The sequence below is a fragment of the Camelina sativa genome, chromosome 19, assembly GCF_000633955.1.
Source record: "Camelina sativa cultivar DH55 chromosome 19, Cs, whole genome shotgun sequence".
NCBI classification, from domain to species: Eukaryota; Viridiplantae; Streptophyta; class Magnoliopsida; order Brassicales; family Brassicaceae; genus Camelina; species Camelina sativa.
The window spans coordinates 12,640,920-12,663,584 of NC_025703.1; the positions used below are offsets into that span (position 1 = coordinate 12,640,920).

Sequence of the window (22,665 nt, forward strand, 5' to 3'; positions counted from 1 at the left end):
AGCTTCTTTCTAATTTGTGCTAGTAGAGGATCAAAATCAGCTACGGAAAGCTTCCTAGAACAAAGAGGTAGACCCAGATATCGAACGGGAAGAGAAGCTGGCATAAGCACAAACTTATTGAAAATTTGTTGCAACATTGCATCATCGACCCCAGAGCAAAACATGCTTGTTTTAGATAAATTTACTCCCAATCCAGAAAGCAGTTCAAACTTAGCTAAAACTGAGAAAACTCCTTCCAAATACTCCATAGATCCCTCTAAGAAAATAAGAAGATCATCCGCAAACATGAGGTGAGTCAACTTCATCTCTTCACAACCAGGATGATACTTGAAAACCCCATCTACCTCAGCCTGATTCAACATAAGAGACAGAGCATTCATAGAAAGCACAAAAAGAGCAGGAGAAAGCGGATCTTCCTGTCTTAGTCCCGATTTGCCTTTGAAAAATCCTGAAGATGTGCCATTTATGCTAACTGAGAATGAAGGAGAACATACGTAAGCCTTAACACATTTTATAAAGTTCACAGAGAAATGATAAGTCTGAAGCACTTGAAGTAGAAAGTCTCATCGAACAGAATCGAAAGCCTTTGAAATATCTACTTTGAGCGTTATTCGGCTAGAAGAAGAGGTTTGTTGATAGCCATTCACCACCTCAGAAGCAAGGAGAACATTCTCCAAGAGGAGTCTGTCCTTAACAAAAGCTGTTTGATTAGGGGCCACAATGTCTGGAAGGACGCTTTTAATTTTGTCAGCCATGATTTGAGTGATAATTTTATAGACTGTATTGAGGCAAGCTATTGGTCTATAATCTTTAAGATTATCCGCTCCTGGTCATTTGGAAATCAGAACCAGGGAGGTAGCGTTAAGAGCCGTAGGCATGAATGGGCAATGGAAGAAATTCTGGACTGCAGTAACCAATTCATTCCCCAAGATACTCCACGTAGCTTTAAAAAATTCAGCGGTAAACTCATATGGTCCTGGCGTTTTACTAGATGGCATTCCTGCCAAAGATGTTTTGATGATATCCTGAGTGACTGGAGCACTTAATATGGACTGGTGCAAAACTGAACAACATGACATATTAAGGGAGACCAAAAATTGAGGCAGTTCTGCACAGAAATGGCCTCTAACTGATCCAAAAATTTCCTCAAAGTAAGCCACAACATGCTCATGAATCTCTTTGGAAGTCTCAGCCCTTGAACCATCCTGTCTAATTAAGTATTTGACCGCATTAAAACCATTTCTCATTTTAGTAACAAAATGAAAGAAAGAAGTGTTGAAATCTCCCTCAGCCAACCACTTAATCCTAGATTTTTGCTTGAAGAAACTCTCTTTTGCGAGTCTCAATGATATCTAACTCTCCGTAGCAGATTTTTCAAGTAGCATGTTGGACACAGATGGATCTTGTAAAACAGTAGCCTGAGCAGCTTTTAGCAAAACACTGGCTACAAACACACGCTTTTCAATCTCACTGCAATTTTCCTTATTGAGTGATTTAAGAGGCCTTTTCAAAGACTTCAGCTTGAATCCAAACTCAAAGAGAAATCTAGCAGGAGCGTTCCACGCATTCCACTCGGTCTGAATAGTTTCCAAGAAAGACGAATGCTTGATTAGAAGATTGAAAAACTTAAACGGACGCGTACCAAAATCTGGGGCCTTGGTAAATAAATTGATGTGGCAAGGCGCATGATCTGAGAATTCTGGGGCAACAAAAGTGCAGTGACTTGTAGGAAATAACCCAGTCCAGATTCCATTCACTAGACACCTATCCAATTTCTTTGCAATTGGAGCATCTTGTTGATTATTATACCAAGTGTAACATGGACCCTGGAAAGGAAGATCAAAAAGACCAATATCCGCTAAACACTCACCAAAATCTCTCATAGCTCTTGTAGACCTAGAAATCAAAACATTTGAAGTTTCTGAAGGATATATTATCTCATTGAAGTCTCCATTAACCATCCATGGCAACGACGATAAACAGAAAGAAGAAAAAGTATCTCGAAGAGATTGCCAGAGAGTCTTATTTTCTTCCAAATCATTAGAGGCATAAACAGCTGTATAGACAAAAGAGTGACCTGATTCCATGGTGACTTCCACCGTGATTGACTGAAGGTTAGAAAACAAAAGCTTCACTATAGTCGGTGGTTTGAAGATAAGCCATATCCTACCAAGATCAGAATGATGGTAATTATTTATAACCGACCAACCTGATCCTATACAAGAAATAATATATTGTAGATTATGTTCCTTAACGTGCGTTTCTAGGAGCGCTCCAAAAGATACTGGCCTTGAACTAATCCAGTTAGCTAGCGTTCGATGTTTAGTGGGATCATTTATTCCCCGCACGTTCCAAAAAAAAATATCCGACATCTAAAAATGATTTAAATGGTGACGCTTCTCTGCCTTCAGAGTAGAACCGCCACCATTGGATGGTGATTTCTTGCTGCCTATTTTCCTTTTCTTCGAATCTAGCTGAATTTTATATAAGGAAGTTGTGAGAAGTGAGTTAACTCCAAGGTAACACATCCTTCTCTGGATCACAATCAACAATTGCTTGATCAACAGACAAGATATCAAAAGGATTGGACGAACGCATTTGATTTGATTCTTATAACTCCAAGGCTTTTAAGGAGGTTGTATGAACAGCTTTAACAAACGGATTCACATCCAATGGAAGCCCTGCATCGTAAACCACTACTGTTGACTCTGATTTTCCAAACCCTTCTAATACTGCAGCTACCATAGAATTTCCTGACACTGACCCTGCCACAAAATCTGAACCTGCCACAGCATCTGAACCTGCCACAACAGAACCTGAAACGGAGCCTGTCACAGATTTGTCTGAACTTATGTCTGCAGCAACAACTCCACCAACGAGTGAGACTGATGTAACTAAAACCTCTGAACCAATCATATCCACTTCAGAAGGACGCTCAAGATCATACACAATAGAAGTCTTAGAGATCGATGCAGCACCATTTGAAGCTTGAACTATTGGAACCTTTGCAACGAATATCTTATTTGATGAAGTACCAGAAGGGACTGTACGAGGAGACAAAGGGGATTTATCCTGGAGCTTGGATTCAGATGAAGGATGAGACTTTGAGACTTTTTCAGGGACCGCTTTAGGACAAAAAGCTGATTTGTGACCAATCTCATTACATATGGGACACAAAGGAGGAAGCCATGGATAAGAGATAGAAAGGATACAAACCGAACCATCTTCCCTTTCAATCTCCATATCCTTTGGAAGTGGCTTTGTTAAATTCACAATCACTTTGATCTCCGCAGAACTTATACTTGTGAAGGGTTTACAGTCCACCATCGGTCCTAATGGACTTGATATAAAGCTCATCCCTTCATCCGTAACCATATCAAATGGTATGTTCTCAATTTTAGCCCATATAGGAGCTTTCTCCAAGGAAGGAGGATTTAGACTGAAAGAGGCTTTCCATTCTGTTACAAAGAATGGAGAATCACCAACCCACCAAAGCTCATGTTGAAGAACACGACGACGGAGAGACGGAGAGGGTATGTAGAATAGAAAAGCATTTTTTGTGAGATTATGAACAGTCACCCGACGATCTTTGCCCCATAGGAAGTTTAACACACCCCAAATCTTCCCATAAGATGGAGGATTACCATAGAATATCCCAACAATATAATCAGAGTGAATCTTTGCTCCTCTTTCAAAAACAACATTTGGGACTTTTACCCTATACCTTCCTTCTGGAGAGATTGAGACCGAGGCAGAAGAAGGAGGAACTCGACAAGAGGGCTTTAATTTCGATGCCCAATTGAATTCATAAGAGTCTACTGCCGCCGCTGCAGGAGCGGAAGTCGAAGAAGTAGTTGCCATATGCTTTCCGAGAGTTGGCGAAGCTTTCACAGAAGATGAGGGATCTGTTCCCAAAATTCCAGCCGAAGAAGAAGAAGCAAGAGAAATTGGGGTAGATGAAGTCATCGCTAGATTGGGGGACAGAGGAGGGACAACCCGCATATGGATAGAAGAAAGAGAAGAACATGATTCAATCATTACAGTATCCGGAGATTGAACAGGAGCAACACACGATGGAGGTAGGAATTTCTCCAGACATCGCAAATCTGGAGGAATTGGAGGTGGAGAAACCAGAGGGTCAGTCATCCGAAGAGAAGATGACAGATCAAAATAAAAACAAGAACAATTCCAACAACAACAGTACAATTAGGTTAAGGAACACTTTGAGCTGCTTATTTCTCTCTCTTGTTGAAATGATAAACCAGAGGGTCACTCATCCAAAGTGAACTTTCATCGCATGCATAATGATAAACCGGTCCATGATGTTTTGCTGCGTGTGTTTGCTTCCAAACGAATTCTTAATAAACTTTCTTACATTATTACTATACTGTTCTCACATGCTATTGCTAACCATACAATATAGTCGCTCAAAACAATGGAAATAGAATACTAACTAGTACGTAGTATTGTTACGGCCTAACCAGAAACAATAAGAAAGACATAAATTATTTGTCAATTTCTTACGAAATGGACAAAAGAGTTAATAGTAATATTTCCGAATAGCAATGAGACATCACGATAGCTTTTTGGTTAATTGGATGAAAGGATGATTAACATATATTGCATGATATTTGGGGGTGGTATGGTTCGGTTCCTTCGATTTTCTGCTTTTTAAGGTTCTTTTGCATGATATTGTTCAATTACCATTTATTTATATATTTGGTTTTCATTAATTCTTTTTCTAAAAGTATACAATTGGATTTTATTTATGTTGCTTATAGTTCTTCTTACTAGCAAAAGTCCGAATTTTTCCTTTTAACGACATAGCTCATGAATCAAAAATATCTAAGAAAATAATAATTTGTCATACATACATGCTTAAACCAATGAAAGATCATTGTTTGGTTGCCGCAATAAACATGCCATGTTAGTAAATTCAATAATGCCTTGTCATTTTCATTCTAAGAACCCAAAATCCACTAACATGATGTTGATATATATCGTGTGTTTTACGTGGGAATGCAAAAGAATAAAATTGCTCAGATACTTGTTTAAAACAATCACAAACGTATGTATCAATAGTGAAAAAAAAAATATGGCATTCGTAAACCCGTGTGTATTGGCTCATTCATCCACTACTCGCAAACTCTGTGTATGGACCATATTGGTCGTTTGGATTTTGGCTTTATTCATGATGGATTTGCGGTAAACTTTTTGTCAATAAATTTTGTTCACTCTTGAGTTTAATCGAGTGTTTCACTAAACATGGGACTAAACTTTTTTTCTAAAAAGGATAAGATGAATTTTTGTGGATAAAAGATGTTCTATCTTCACTTGTGGTCCAAACCTAGCTACCACGTTTATATAAAGATGTATCCCAAGTTCCCAACTCTCTAAACTCGATCGGTTAATCTTTTTTGCACGCACATTATAAGCCCACCAACAAACATCAATAGAAATATCTTCAAAATCACAAAAGAGGATAACCAAAGGGGTCATCAAAATCTCCTAAAACAAAAGGAAAAAGAAAAAGGAGTCACCTGAAAGAATGAAAAGGTGAGATGTCTTCAAAGTGTCCTACGTTAGAAGCAAATATATTGTTTTTTTTCTCTCTTTTTGGTTGTTAAAAGAATGCTCCCAACATTTGCAACTCCTATAATTCTGTAAAGTTCTCTTATTACAAAAAGAAAAAGAAAAAAAAGGCAGAAAGATTATGGGGCCAATGCATGATATATTAACATCCTATAATGATTATTAACATCCACATGTGATATATAAAATATATTTATGCATATGTAGTATATGCATCTAATAATATGATGAAGTTACAAATTAGGAAGGCAATGTGTATGTAAAGAGTATATAACCGGTGGGTAAATGGTCAATGTTTTAAAGATTGATGGTGAAGTGTCATGGTTTAAAGGTCGCGTTGTCGGTTTGGTAACAACACATCAACTTCGCAGTTTGCAGTTTCCACCAGTTTTGTCTCCTTGAATCACTCTTCTTCCTCGGTGAGGTTATTTGTTCTAAGATTTTAACGGATTTGGAAATAAAATAAAAATCACGTGTTATTTAATCAATAATTTTATAATATTTATCAAAATTATGTGTTATTGGTTATATGATTTACAAATACTTGTTAAAATCTCATTTTATTTATTTTGATAAGTATTTAAAATCAATGATTGAATAACACATGATTTTTTTTTAGATTTTCAAATCCATTAAAATCATGAAACCAATAACCCCATTCATTTCCGGCTTATTTTGAACCGTCCCCAGTTTTGGTTTCAGAACCAATACCAAATTGCTAAGCTAGATTATTGGGTTTCCGTTGGTTGGTCCAAACTCCAAATCAATACAAAACTGCTTTGCCAACGCCCAATAAGGAAATTTCACTTTTTATGGTTGTAGTAGCAATGAATTATTCTTTAGTTTACTCAAATGGTTGTTACTGATTCCACCAGAAACACGGTTTACAAACTTTTGTCAACCATTGGCACGTTTCCCAAATATGATTTATTTGTTTGTAATATGAAAATGAAGGCACATTCATTAATTAATTCTATTCTATCTAATTTAAAAGTATAATACTTTGTAAACTTTTTGTCAACCAATTGGCACATTGCCCGAATGTGTTGTTTTAGTAATTGTTTGTAGGATGAAAATGAACGAACGGCATGTTAGTTAATTCCATCTATAAAGTACATTGATACGTTCGGAGAAGTCATGGACTCATGGCATTATAATGGTTTAAGAATTTACCATTTATGGTTCGAGTTGTTACTGTGATTTCAGATATGGTTAATCACTGTTAACGTTTTTAATAACAAGTACATTTGGTTCTTTCACATATCATATTAAGTTTTTTCTAAAACCTGAATTATAGGAAAAGAATCATACGTTTGGAACTTAAATTATCCTTTAAGATATGCGCTTATAAACCACATAATCATATCCAAAGATAAAAGTAACAATTCGGAATGATAAACCACGAAGTGAGCATAAACCTCTTTACCGATGGCCATGTTAGTGTTTCAGTTTTAAATGCTTTAAAAAGTAGGTTTTGCAAAAGCGGTTTCAAATGAGTTAAACCCACGAGGACAACGGATCGACCAACAATTAGGGTTACGGAAGGGGTTCTCTCAAAAATTGCCTTAACGTCTTAAGGGGAGAGGAAAAAAAACACCTAACTCAAGGGGACCGGTTGGGATTCTTGGTGAAAATTAAATGTACAATGGGACATGCAATTACTAGAGACATGATTTCTTGTATTGTCGGATTGAGGAGACTTAGCTACTAGTACGAGAATGTAACCGATGGGAAAGAGAAAGAAGCGACTCGTGATCATATTTGAAATAGTAAATGTACTACTATTTAATAAACTTGTCGTCTCGCCAGGGCATTTTACAAATATCTCACCTCAGTTTTCATTTAACTAAAATATTTTTTGTTATCACACAAACAATTAAAGCTCATTCAACTTTTTGAGAATAAAATTTGAAGAAAATAAATAATACTAGTAAAACAAGAACAATTAAATGAACACTAGCGTTACATAACGTAGAACACGACACCTAAACAGATGGCAGTTTCAACTATTGCATCCCACTCGGTCAAAAGTAGCCTTAGTCATGCACGGCCCCGTGGAAGATCAACAAGGAGGCGGAGGATACACATTTGGTGACGGTGAAGATGGAGGCCGATACACATATGGTGGCGGTGGTGGTGGAGGCCGATACACATATGGTGGCGGTGATGGTGGGGGAGGATACACGTATGGTGGCGGCGGTGATGGTGGTGGCGGTGATGGTGGTGGTGGTGACGGCGGTGGTGGTGGCGGCGGTGATGGTGGCGGTGGTGATGGTGGTGGTGGTGGCGGTGGAGGTGGAGGAGACGGTGGTGGAGGCGGTGGGCTAGGTGGAGAGCAGCCGAAAGATCCACAATCAATAGGATGAGAAGCAAAAGATTTGCATTCAGTAGGAGACCGTTGCATTGGCCTTGAAGGTAAACAATTTTGACGATCATCAAACTCTTGAAGCCTCAGACAAACCGGTGGCTCACCGGAGAAGAAGTTATACGAGTAAGTGAAGTTCTCGAGTCTTGGTAACCGACAGATACTCTCCGGAATGTAGCCGGAGAATTTGTTATGTGCGATGTTCAACTGCTCCAAACTCTTCATATCACCTATTGTCTCCGGTAAAGAACCCACCAAGTTGTTGTAACTCACGTCAAAAACCGTCAACTGGTTAAGCAAACCGATTTCTCGGTTTAAACAACCGGTTAGCTGTGAGTTCGAGAGAATGACCTCGTGCAACGTCTTCCCCATATTGTAGAAACTTGGAGGTACACAAGATCCTTGGAGATCGTTGTTGGCCAAGACAAGAACCGAAACTGGAGAGTTACCTATGTTTCTCGGTAACCTAAACCGGAATTTGTTGTCGTTAATGAAGAGAGCGTCGAGGTTTAGGTCAAAGAGTTGGCTAGGAACATCTCCTTCGAACTCATTGAACCTAATGTCGAGAAACTTCAAAGAAGGTAAGGAGAAGATCACCGAAGGAAACTCGCCGCAGAGTTTATTGTTGCTGACATCAAGCTCATGGAGAAGCTGGAGACATTTTAGAGTTTTGGGGAGTTGACCTTCGAAACGGTTTGAATTGATATGGAACAAGGCAAGATCGGTTAACAGACCAAGCTCTATAGGGAGATAACCGGCGATATTGGCATGGTTTAAGTCTATACCAGCGACGGTTAAGACGTAAGGGTTATCAAGAGCCGGTGCACAAAACACGCCTGTGTAGTTACATACATGAGGACCACACCAGTTAGAAGTGAAGCCGTTTGGGTCAGAGGTTATGGTGAACTTCCAAGCTTGAAGAGCTGCGAAAGCTTTTAAGAGCCTTGGGTTTGCGATTGGAGGAAGGAAAGGAGCATGTGGGAAGCATGGATGAGTATTGTAAGTGAAAGCTTGAGGAAGAAGGAAGAGGAAAATGAGACCAGAGGCCAAGAACCGCCACCGGAAAAAGAAGGTTTCTTCTTTCATGAGTGATGATGACTGATGAGAGAGTTTTTGTGAGATGGGTATTGTGTTTTAGGAAATGGGACTATAAGGTTGCATATGTATACACAATTGGGGGTGTAACCACTTCCTTTTAAAAAGTTATATTTTGATATCTTGGGAAAATTATTGTAGATGAGAGACATGAGAGAATGGTTATTATTGAAGAGTCGGTCTTTGTTTACATGTGTGTTTAATGTTTATTAATAACGATGATGAATTCAACTGTGATGATTGATAAGTTTTTGAAATAAAGAAAATAGATATATTGGGTGACAGGGGAGCATAGTTTTGACTTTCGTTGGTTGGGTAGAGAAGGTCAGAATTAGCAAAGAATGTTCTTTATAATACCTTAATCATGCATCATCTACTTACATTGTCTAACCTTTGCGTATGCATACATATCTAACCAATTCGACTTCTCTCATATATCAAATTCGATCAAGTGTTATCTACTATGCAAAGGTTAAATTGAACTCTCCCAAAAAGAATTTCTTATATTTTTGTGGATATAAGATAGAGTCCGAGGTCGAACTTGCGAGCGAAAACTCTTTAAAGTTGAGGTTACCTGCTGCTGGCCCCCATGGATCTAACAGCTTTCATGGCTCGTTTTATTATATTGTTTTTTGTTTGTTTTATGAGAAAACAAATAAAGATTGGTTTATTGAAAGAAAATAAAATAAAGTTGCTTTTGCAAAAAAAAAAAAATTTAAATGTAAAGCCAGAAATCATTGTAACTCCTGAATAAACCATTAATGATAATATTGGCATATGCACTCTTAAGCTACATGTGTTAGAAGAACTGTTGAAAAGTAAACAAAATTTAAAATTAACAAATAGGCTTATAGGCTTTATAGTACTAAGTTTTTATCAAAATAAAGAAAAGGCTCTTAATCATATAATAAGTAGGTCTACGACAATTGCCTTGTTTCTTCGACACAAGCTTTACTCCGTTAACACTTAACACAATCCAGCAAACCATATGTAATATATTATGTATACATTCATAGTTTCATAGGATGCATTAAGTAAAATAATCGGATGTTTGTTAATTACCACCAGAAACACGGTTTCGATAGCTTTTAGACCATTCTCTATATAGTATTAAATTTCCTAAAAAGCATGAACCCAAACCAAATGTTGATACTGTGGATTGGGACAGAAACAAAATCTCCTCCTTGATCTTTACTTTAATTAAGACAACTTGATGGTCTCTAAGACTAGTAGTCTTCTTCCCTGCTTACCATGTTTTAAAAATCACCGCCTAACACCAATTATATCCCGTAAAATCGTTAGCTCTATTCTCTGCGCCTCGATGTATGACTAATTTCCGCATAGCATTGACTATCCAATTATGTCTGTCTATTTGATTAAAATCTGTCTAACCGAGTACTTGCCGCTTAATTTTGTATGTACTGATTATTTTTGGATCTAAATATAAATAAAATATATACTGATCCGTTTCAAAATATAGGATGTTTAGAGATTTTTTTTTTCAACCAAACATTAAAATTAAAAGATGACTCCAGATTTGTGTTTTTAATATAGGAGTATATTTTTGTTATTTTGATATTTAAATTAAGAATTTATGATGTTGTACAAACTTTTAATGAAAATCATAAACTTTTCTTTTAAAATTACGTTTTTATGTGTTTACCGTAATTTTAAAGACAATACTATAGTTATATATTTCATTTGATATTTTTTCCTTTAACATGAACAGCAATTTACATATATTTAAATCTATATATTTGTATTTTATTATTAATTTATTAAAATAATCCTAAAACTAGTTTTCGATTAATCTCCGTTTAATCTTCGATGATTTTCTTGCTAGGCGCTAGACTCATCACAACCATTCGACTAGCACCTAGCGATTTGTAAAATATGGATTACTTGTGATCTATGTTAAGAAATCAATATAATTTTTACTAAGAAAAGTTATTTAAATAATTTAATTTAAGCTCATTCACATGATTAATAATCACCTCAGGATCGTAATGTTTTTAGGTTTCATGTACTGAAATTATTTTGAGGGTTGGCGTGTAGTTTAATATCGAAGCTTTTGACTTCCGTAAATACGTATGTATATACGTATGTACACGTATACGCAACTATTATTTATATTTTAGTTACCAAGCCACTTGAGATTTTTAGCTTATCCGAATATTTCTTCAAAATCAAGTTCGATGGCTAGCTAGGTCAAACGTTTAATTATCACAACATTTGATTAACTACCAAAGATTCATACTGACATCACATTCATCTATAACACAAGTGTATTTGATATAATCATATAATCTCCACTTGTTTGTGGCAAAAGTTTAATAATGTCGCTACAAACTAATCCTAAGAAAAGTTGTAACGTTTTCAGCGATAGATGATTTTTTTGTTTTTGTCTGGGTCAGTTCACTAAATATGCATAGTAGTAGATCATTCTCAAAATAATTGCTTCAGAACCCATATGTAAAACAAACCATGCGCTAATTTTAGATGACAGTAACTGTAAGGAGTAAAGAAGCCCATTGCAATTTGTTTGTTACTCCTTACAGTAACTGTCTTCATAATTGACTCGTTTTGTAGTTGTCAACAACATACTTAAGAAATAGTAAATTACATTGATAAAATTAGTTTTGTAGTTGTTGTCAACTATATATTTTTTTTAACAACTGATCGCTAATTTGAAAAAAAAATGCTGAACTTTAACTCAGCCAAATGAATCGCCGAAATATGTTGGCCAGCTAGTAACGCTAAAACAAAACACCGAGTTAACGTACGACTTTATCGGTCATTAAGTGATAAATTGCATGTCACCTCGATGCTTTTAAAATCACAAGGAACAACGATGGTGATTAAGAAAGTTCTAAGGCCATGTGAACTTCTAATAAGAAGCATGAGACGCGCTCCGAGCCATGTGCTTCTTTAAGTGCTCAATGGATTGAGCTTTACTCTCTTCTCTAAGTGCATGATCTTCCACACCACCGACGTACTCAATATACACAGATTTTAAGTGACTATGACGTCGTTTTTTTATCCCCACTTTTCTCAAACAACGTGTCAAGCCATTGGAAACTTAGACCAACACTAGATCTTGGGAGTTGTCCAACGACAAATCGAATTTGATCTCCTCACCCAACAGACGACCAAAGTCCAAACCAAGATCGCGTTCGTCGCGAGTCCAATACCTTACTCGTCTATTATCTTTTTGATATCGATGTTTGTGTATTTCATGGACAAGCACGTGGACATGAGTTTCATGGACAAGCACGTGGACATGAGTTTTACCGTACAATGCATGCTATTATTGACCAAGAAAACAAATTTCTCTAATAGTACCAAAAAAAAGTCTTTGAGGATATATATATATATATATATATATATCTACAGTTTAATTTGACTTTTGGTATAGGAGTGCTTGATTTCCGTATCTATGAAGGGCATATGTATTGTTTATTCGTAGTAAAGTGAAATCAACCAATTAATATTAATGTAATGATCGAGAAATCGATTAACAATACACCACTGTCACTGGTGCTTATTTCTTAATAATAACAATAATCACGGATCGTAAAATATAAAACACCACACACATAGACATTAAATGAAAACAACAAATAAATATGGCACAACACACTTCCAGGATTATTTATTAGTCATATACCTTGTACATATATTGGCACAGTTGCTGAGTTGCATCAGATCTGTTCGTAGAGTTGCATCAGATCTGGCCGCTACGAACCTCACTATCCATTACTGTCGTGGTTTGACCACCGAGCTTGCGTGCGACCACCACTGAGTTGACAACTGCATTGGTCATCGGGTGATAAATAGTCAAGACCTCGAAGCCTTTCAGATCACAAGGATCAACGATGTGATATAAAAAAGCTCTAAGGCCATGACGACTCCTAAGCATGAGAAGTGATCCAGGAGCCATGTGCTTCTCTAAGTGCTCAATGGCTTTAACCTTTGCCTTTTTGTCCAATCCAACAAGAGCAGCCACGAAAACCACGTCGTAGTCACTTAAAACCTCTTTGGTCATTTTGAGTAAGTCAGTGGTGTGGAAGATCATGCGAGTGGAGAGGTCAGGGTCACCTGAGATAAGACGGGAGGCGAGGGCGTTGGCTTGAGGGTCGATGTCAAAGTTGTGGAACATCGTGTTTGGCAAGCGGGTTTTAGCTAAGATGATGGGCGAGAGGGGAATCAGACCCGATCCCACGAACGCAATCTTGATTCAGGATGTTCACTGGATTCTACCGCAAATCAAACTCTCATGTACATGTATATATGTCTATTTCAAATGCTCTACATGATGATTATTGTGTATCTGCTTTGCATTACTAATACTTTCAAGTGATCTTTAATCTTAAATCAAGTGATCTTTCATTACCTAATTGGCAAGGATACTTTACATGACAAGAAATTTCTGCATACATATAATATAACCAATGATTTCTCTAAAAAGTTTTATGTAGTACAAGAAGTACAAAATAATAAATTTCATAATAGTGGTTAAAGGAAAGGACCAACCTTAGGGACATAGAGATGCATGTCGAACTTTTATGATGAAGATGTACTACCCATCCATCAGCCAAATAATCTATCCCACCTGTTTAAAAAGAATTTCAGTTTCTCCCAAGGTCTAGCCCATCAAATGGCCCAAATATTTTGTGATCCGATCCAGCTTCATAGTGCCATATCTCTTTTTCGACGACCTTTATAGCGTGATCACAATTCGCTACGGTACACAAACTAAATAGTGCATGAATATGTAGTACCATGGTGGACTACTTCTAGTTATCAGGGCTTCCACAAAAGAAATTCCATTTCACGCATATAGCCTCTTTACGAGAAAAAAAAAAACAATGCTAATAATTAAGCTTCCTTTAGAAAATATTATATCGTTATGTGTGCATGCATATTTTTGCAATAGAAGTCGTAACAAAAATCTTGTATAGCTTCTAAAAACAATACTTATAAAACAGTTAAAATGATGAACACATGAAATAAATTCGAAAGGGTGAGAGAACATTAGTATCCACATCAAGAATTCTACTCTCTTTCTTTATAACCAAATGAGACCAATTCTGCTGAGGTTATCCCTTTTGTCCACTACCGTTACTCCTCCACTCACTGCCGACCACGTATTATCTCGTACCTTTTTCTGTAGCTAGCTCTTCGGTCCGGTCCAGAGTCCAAACCAACCATCAGGTTCAGCAACAAGATTGTGGGTCCGTCCTATGCCGTTGATGTGAGCCACGTGAGATTGGATCATGTTATTTTCTCTCACCACAACAAAAACCAATGTGTTAATAACTTTTTGTTTTTTTGGACAAACGAGTTGTTAATAACTTATGCATGCCTTTTTCTGTTTACTTCCTATCTTTTTTTTGTTAAAATGTTTGTGGCCTTGGGACAAGTAGCAGCAACGAAGGTTGGCTCTAGCTCGCACCATTTTTTTGGTTGACACTCATGTCCAAGAAACCAATTTGAGTTGAATCTAAAAGAAAAATTGGAAGGTCTATTTACCAATGTATAGTTAAAGGTTTTCAAGTCTCATTATTTAAAATTTTCACAATTCTTTTTTTTTTAATTCTTCTCCTTCTTATATTCCTTGTTTATCAGAGTGTAACGCCTAATTATGTTTTTCTTGTATTCCTTGTCTGTCAAACTATAACGCCAATCCATCAACCAGTTAAGAGTCCAAGTGCAAATTTTCATTTTCTAGATTTCCGTCCAATAGATTACTTTGCCATTTACGATCCATAAATTTGATTTATATTGCCAACGAAATAAAATTTTATCAAATTAAAAAATAAACTATCATATGAAGTTAAAAAAAATAAATAATAATAAGAAGAAGAGAATACATATACAGCGAACCACATATAAAAAGCGTTGACTAAATCATGGTCTTAACAAATATACCAACTTATTTTAATGTTAACAAAGGATCCATGGAATGATGTAAGTTGAGCACACCTTTCTCCTGCCATGCCAATATTTCAATAATGATGAATTTGCCACATTTTGCAGGTCACTCATGTCTCATGAGGTCCCTTATCATCTATGCCTTGTTTCCATTTATCACTCTTTTAAGATAGAGGAGAGAAGTCTCAGAGCCTTCTTAAATTATAATTTATGTTCATTTGTTTAATAAAAAGTGAAATATTAGTATTGTTTGTGTAAGTCTTAAGTTAAATAGGATTGTTATTAATTCACATAATCTTGGTTCAAGTCATTCAGTGCAAATATCTTAAACACAAAATAAACATATTCCCTCTGCTTTTTTTTTATAGGGATTGTTTTTCAAAATGCCATTTGGCTCACCATTTTAAAAATGTTACCATTTTCCCTTTTTCTTTTAATTTTTAACACTTAATAAAACTAAATATTTGAGAATTCGTTTTTCATAAAATTTATACGTAATAAAAAATACTATACCCTACAAGAAGATAAAACCAAATCAACCCAAACATAATGTGAAAAATTATGTTTTTAGATATAAGAAAATGACAAATTTATAGGATTTTAATGAAAAACATTGTAGTATAAAATTGAGATAAGGATGCAATTAAATACAAGAAAATTGACAGCTAAGTGAATTAATTAATTTAGAAGCAAAACTTAACTTTTAACCCCTTATTTAACTTTAAAATCCTTTAATTTCATTAGTTAACTTTATAATCCTTTAATTTCATTAATTAACTTTAAAATCCTTTAAGTTCACCTTTAATTAACTATTATCAAATTGTTTCTTTTTAAGAGAGTAAAGCATTGAAGCAGAAGAGAAAAATAAAAGCACTGCGAGTGATATCTCTCTCTCTCTCTCTCTCTCTCTCTCTCGTTGTCACTAATCACAGACACACTGCAACCCATTCACATCTTTGTCTTCCACCTCTCTCTCTCTCTCTCTCTCTCTCTCTCACAGTAAAAATGGAAAAACCAGTGTTTGCTCCATGGCGGTCCGACCCAGTTTTCCGACCACCGGAGACACCGTTAGAGCCGATGGAGTTTCTATCTCGCTCTTGGAGCGTCTCAGCTCACGAAGTCTCTAAAGCCCTCACTCCTTCTCAGCAACTCCTCTCAAAAGCCTCAATCGAAACCACCACAGTCATTCTCGAAGAGGAACAACAACAAAAACCCATCACCGCCGGTGATAACGAGACGGAGGAGAACGGTTTCGTCTCCGGAAACCCTTTCTCCTTCGCTTGCTCTGAAACTTCTCAGATGGTCATGGATCGTATCTTGTCTCAGTCTGTAAGAATATATTATTTTTTTATAACGCTCTTCTTAAAAAAAAAAAACAGAGCATATACAGACAAAAAGACAATTTATTTCTGTTCTGTTCTGTCTCGATTCTCTTAATTTCGTCAATTTGACATTATGTGTTCTCAGTTTCATCGAAATTTCCAAAAGGGTCATAACAATTTCGTGAGTCAAGTACGATTTTAGTCTAAAGATCACATTTTTCTTCTTCTTCAGCATCATGAATCATGAACTTTTTATCAGTGAATTTCACAATAGGAGAATTTTTTTCATGCGTAATGATTTGTAATTATATAACATCCTTAATAAATCGATATGATTCTCTAAAACACTCACTTTGCTTTCATGGGCCCTCTACATAATCACAAAGTTTGGAGTTTTCTTGAAGTCAAAAAGCTAACAATTTCACTGTTCTTTTCTCTGTCTTCTTCTCATGCCGATGCTTTTGATTTTGTTTTTTGCAGCAGGAAGTGTCGCCACGAACATCTGGTCGGCTTTCTCACAGCAGCGGTCCTCTCAATGGTTCTTTAACCGACAGTCCTCCGATTTCGCCTCATGAAGTCGACGACCTTAAGGTTCAAAAAACATTCTTCATTATGTTCTGTTCTTTAATCTCTCCGGCTAATGACTCTTAAGATACGATAATATACTTTTTTAATTCTGTTTCTCACCGTTACCTAGAGATCATATAATCTTCGTTTTTGGTTACTTCTATGAACATTCTTATATTATTGAAGTATTTTAATATAAAGCAATCCTCTTTACTCGATTTGGTTTTTGTTAGAGTTTACCTTATTTAGTTTCTTGCTTCATTTGTTTTATCCGTTTTCTGTTGAATTAAAGAACTTAAATTTGTTTTAATTGTGTGTATGCAGCAATTTTGCCAATCAAACAACATTACAAACAACTACAACGCTCAGTTCCGTTCAACGGGGTCAACTCCAGGACCTATCACTGCAACAACTACACAGTCCAAGACTGTGGGAAGGTGGAGAAAAGACCGGAGGGAGAGAAAGAAGGAAGAGACCAGGGCTCACAATGCTCAGATACACGCTGCTGTATCCGTTGCTGGTGTGGCTGCAGCGGTGGCTGCGATCGCGGCTGCTACTGCTGCTTCTTCCAGCTCTGGGAAAGATGAGAATATGGCTAAAACGGATATGGCTGTTGCTTCTGCTGCAACTCTTGTGGCTGCTCAATGTGTTGAGGCTGCTGAAGTGATGGGAGCTGAGAGGGATCATTTAGCTTCTGTTGTTAGCTCTGCTGTTAATGTTCGATCAGCTGGAGATATCATGACGCTAACCGCTGGAGCTGCCACAGGTACTTTCTAAGTTTTCATTAGTTCTCAGTTCATTGACATTTTGGTGAAATAATGTCTTTTAGAAACTGAATGTCTTATTTTGTTGTGTATCTGGTGTAGCTTTGAGAGGAGTGGCTACATTGAAGGCGAGAGCGATGAAGGAGGTGTGGAACATTGCATCAGTTATTCCAATGGATAAAGGAATCAATCCTGGAGGTTGTAGCAATTATAATGGTAATGGTAACGGCAGCATTGGCAGCTCGAACAGCAGTCACAGTGGCGAATTTCTAGTTGAGGATAATTTCTTGGGACATTGCAACAGAGAATGGCTCGCTCGAGGTTGCCAACTTCTTAAACGCACCCGCAAAGGTGAATACGCTGTGTTATGTTTTAGCAGTCTGTCTCTTGTTTTGGTTTGTTTTCTTGGATCATTTTTTGCTAACTAATGGGTTATGGTTTTGGCAGGTGATCTTCATTGGAAAATAGTCTCAGTTTACATAAACAGGCTAAATCAAGTAAGATTCCTTCTTTTCTTGTGTCTCGACTGTCTAGTTTCTTATATCTCTTTCTTGAGCAATGATATCAGTGATCTGATGAACTTTGAAGAGAGGAAAACAAAAAAAGATTAAAGAGAGAGAATAAGATACATTATTGGCGAATCAGTGGATACTTTTTAAGTCACCCACATGAGTGTGATCTTGTTAAAAGAATACAAAAGAACACAGAAAAAGAGATCTCATAGACCAAGAAAATAAGAGAAAATAAGCATAAAGAAACCAATTAAGTCATTTGATCCGCTTTAGTCTCTGATTAAAACCATTTCTTGACATCATTCTTATGGTTTTGATTTGGTTATTGAACATGAAGGTTATGTTGAAGATGAAGAGCAAGCATGTTGGAGGGACATTCACAAAGAAGAATAAAAGTAAGTGTCCGTATTATCCCTCCTTAACATCATTCAAGATTCTAATCAGTTCAAAGACAGGATTAGTTTGATATTCTCATACAGTAGTACTAAAGTGACATAACTAAAGGTGGATACTTAGCTTTGCCTCTATCTACTAATACTATCAATAGTATGAGAATTTAAACTTTGATGTGGGTCTAAATTGAATTTTGGGGATTAAAGTGATCAGAGGATCAGAACAAACAAAAGGAGACGCCATCTTTAACTTTTTTTCTTTTTCTTGTTGTCTTTCTTTTGAAATGTGAATATCAAGACTCTATGTTACATTTTCTTTGCCTAATGGCCCTAATCTTTTCTTCTTCTTCTTCTAAATTATTTCAGATGTTGTGATTGATGTGATCAAAAATATTCCGGCTTGGCCAGGCCGCCATTTGCTGGAAGGAGGAGAGGATTTGAGATACTTTGGGTTAAAGACAGTTCCGAGAGGGATTGTAGAATTTGAGTGCAAGAGCCAGAGAGAGTATGAAATGTGGACACAAGGTGTCTCAAGGCTTCTTGCTGTTGCTGCCGAGAGGAATAACAGATATAGGATATGAAGGGAGGAGTAGTAGTTTTAAGATTCAAGGGGCCAAATTAGAACTTGGAGAAAGTTAAGGGTGTTTTTCAGAGTAATGTCTTTTGGTGAAGGTATATATAATATAGGATGAAATGGACACTTAGATCATCTCCATTAAAGTATCTTAACATAAATTTTTTAGAGTAGTGAGAGAAAAATTATTAATATAAAATTGTTTGAGTTTCTTAAATATGGTTTAAAGTTTCTTAAATAAGAGGTTTTAGAAACTTTGGAGAGAGTTATTACACTATCTAAGAAACTCATCAAATTAAATAATAATAATTGGATAATTTTCATTGTAAGAAACTTATATTAAGATCTATTGATGGAGAAGCCCTAAGGGTGGCTGGTTAAACAACTCTTTGGTGTTTGTAATTTTTTAAAAGTTTATATATATAAAAAAGTGGTAATCTGATGGGTCCATTTTCCCCACATATATTGGGAATGTCAAAATGCTGATCTTGCTTTTGTCTTATGTTTGAAATTGAACATCACATTCTTCCAATCATGTATTCATTTTAATAACGCCAGCTTAAAATGTTCATGCCAGCTTAGTGAGATAGCATGAGTGATTCCACCGGAACCATGTCATTTAATAGATATGCTCACAATAATCGCATATGGATTCACAATTGAGTGATTAACGCTACTGTAACATCAGTAAGTACGAAACCCATGGAACCTAAACAAATCAAATGCTATTAGTTTCATCGTGTTATTTAACCTTATGATTTTTAATTCTAATGGCATTTTGATGTAACTATTTACACTTTTAAAAGTTAAATTAAAAAGAGAATTCATTAAAAATACCCTTTTTCGATACCTTTTTCAAAAATACATTTTTTTTTAATATTTTCATTTTTACCCTCTTTTACATAATTTCAATGTGTTAAATTAATTTTTAAATTTTTTTTTTAGGTTTGGGTTCTCATTTTACATTTAGTATATAGTTCTGAGAGGTTAGGGTTTAGTATTTGGAGTTTAGGGTTTAGAATTTAGTGATTTTATTCATAGAAAAAAATATTTTTGAAAATGACCAACATGAAAGTGTATTTTAAGTGACATAGGAAAAGAGGTATTTTTGAAAATCCCCCAACTAAAAATGTATTTCCAAATTAATAGTTTGTACAATAGAACATAATTTTGGGATCTCAAACATGAATTGGGGAATTCAAATTGTGCTCCTCACCGAAAAAAAATCCTTCGATGCACTGTTGAAAAAGGCGTTTGACGATGGCGAATGACCGATGTTATGAAATGCTCTGGCAAAAATGAGAATTTTATTTCAAAATAATGTTTTTGTTTATAACTTATAAAAATTAACTATTAATTAATGGATCTAGTATACATCTCGACTAGGAACTAACATAGCGAGACAATAATTATTTAATATATATGCATATTAATATTAAAACAGTTGATAGAAATATATAAGGAAATTAGGATCGCATCCGCGCTACAGCGCAAGGAAATGTTTACAAATATATATAGTTCATAATAAATTGAAATATATTATATTTTAGTACAGTCAATTATGGTGAATCATATATTTTTTAATAAATTTGTATAAAGTAGGGGAAGAAAAAAAATAAGCAAGCAAATGATAATATATTGAGTTTTAACACAATAAAAGATATAAAAAACATAAAAAGTATTAACTTTGGCTTGTTCGTTTGGTTGAAAAAAACGGATGCGACTGCGTTTACGTTCTTGACCACTGAATCAAAATAACGTTGAAAAATATTAGATGCAGATCGCAGCGTCATGATGTAGGTATCTGCGACAACCAAACGAACAAACGTACTTATGGTTGGCACAGCCGCAGGTACCTACGTCGACAAAATATCGTAAATTTGGATTAAAAAGAATAAAAATAATGAGTAAATGTTATTAATGTATAAAAAGTAAATACATGTAAATATTGTGCAAGTAATTAAGTTTAACATACTCCTCTTTATTAGAAAAAGATGACTTTTAAAAATTTAACGTAGATTAAAAAAACAATTAATGTTAAATCATAAATGTATTTTTGTTTATAATAACATATTTCTAATAACTATCAACCAATAGTACTTAATCAATTTTTTTTTAATCAAAATTTTAAATTCTCATCAAAATTTTAAATTCTCAATTAATAAATCTTGAAATCTACCGTTTAAGAGCATTAATTAATAAAAAATACAAAAAATCAATTTTTGTGATACAAAATAAATTTCTAAAACATCATCTATTCTAATAGTATGTTTTTAAAATGATCAATATAAATACATGAAATATATATTTTTGGTTAATATAAGTATGTATATACGTAATGGACTAAATATATTAAATCTAAGTAAACAATTAATGTTAAATCATAAATGTATTTTTGTTTATAATAACATATTTTTAATAACTATCAACCAATAGTACTTAATCAATTTTTTTTTAATCAAAATTTTAAATTCTCAATTAATAAATCTTGAAATCTACTGTTTAAGAGCATTAATTAATAAAAAATACAAAAAATCAATTTTTGTGATACAAAATAAATTTCTAAAACATCATCTATTCTAATAGTATGTTTTTAAAATGATCAATATAAATACATGAAATATATATTTTTGGTTAATATAAGTATGTATATACGTAATGGACTAAATATATTAAATCTAAGTAAACAATTAATGTTAAATCATAAATGTATTTTTGTTTATAATAACATATTTTTAATAACTATCAACCAATAGTACTTAATCAATTTTTTTTTAATCAAAATTTTAAATTCTCAATTAATAAATCTTGAAATCTACTGTTTAAGAGCATTAATTAATAAAAAATACAAAAAATCAATTTTTGTGATACAAAATAAATTTCTAAAACATCATCTATTCTAATAGTATGTTTTTAAAATGATCAATATAAATACATGAAATATATATTTTTGGTTAATATAAGTATGTATATACGTAATGGACTAAATATATTAAATCTAAGTAAACAATTAATGTTAAATCATAAATGTATTTTTGTTTATAATAACATATTTTTAATAACTATCAACCAATAGTACTTAATCAATTTTTTTTTAATCAAAATTTTAAATTCTCAATTAATAAATCTTGAAATCTACTGTTTAAGAGCATTAATTAATAAAAAATACAAAAAATCAATTTTTGTGATACAAAATAAATTTCTAAAACATCATCTATTCTAATAGTATGTTTTTAAAATGATCAATATAAATACATGAAATATATATTTTTGGTTAATATAAGTATGTATATACGTAATGGACTAAATATATTAAATCTAAGTAAACAATTAATGTTAAATCATAAATGTATTTTTGTTTATAATAACATATTTTTAATAACTATCAACCAATAGTACTTAATCAATTTTTTTTTAATCAAAATTTTAAATTCTCAATTAATAAATCTTGAAATCTACTGTTTAAGAGCATTAATTAATAAAAAATACAAAAAATCAATTTTTGTGATACAAAATAAATTTCTAAAACATCATCTATTCTAATAGTA

The 22,665-nt window shown here is 34.5% G+C and overlaps 3 protein-coding genes across 4 annotated transcripts; 1 reads left to right on the forward strand and 2 right to left on the reverse strand.

Annotated features, from left to right (window-relative positions):
* LOC104766176 (leucine-rich repeat extensin-like protein 6) lies at window positions 7,413–9,228 on the reverse strand. Its single transcript, XM_010490011.2, has one exon. It carries the CDS (start codon window positions 9,041–9,043, stop codon window positions 7,655–7,657), a length of 1,389 nt encoding a protein of 462 aa, XP_010488313.1. The 5' UTR covers window positions 9,044–9,228; the 3' UTR covers window positions 7,413–7,654.
* On the reverse strand, window positions 12,609–13,606 carry LOC104766177 (nicotianamine synthase 1-like). Its single transcript, XM_019240892.1, has 2 exons — window positions 13,586–13,606; window positions 12,609–13,283 (listed from the first exon to the last, which is right to left on the reverse strand). Exons 1-2 carry the CDS (start codon window positions 13,604–13,606, stop codon window positions 12,777–12,779), a joined length of 528 nt encoding a protein of 175 aa, XP_019096437.1. The 3' UTR covers window positions 12,609–12,776.
* On the forward strand, window positions 15,866–19,290 carry LOC104766179 (VAN3-binding protein-like). Of its 2 annotated transcripts, none has more exons than XM_010490013.2 (7): window positions 15,866–16,315; window positions 16,789–16,899; window positions 17,200–17,641; window positions 17,742–17,990; window positions 18,087–18,136; window positions 18,489–18,546; window positions 18,910–19,290. In XM_010490013.2, exons 1-7 carry the CDS (start codon window positions 15,992–15,994, stop codon window positions 19,122–19,124), a joined length of 1,449 nt encoding a protein of 482 aa, XP_010488315.1. In that variant the 5' UTR covers window positions 15,866–15,991; the 3' UTR covers window positions 19,125–19,290. The 2 variants fall into 2 exon arrangements, with proteins under 2 accessions (XP_010488315.1, XP_010488316.1); XM_010490014.2 differs by having other exon boundaries at window positions 16,792–16,899.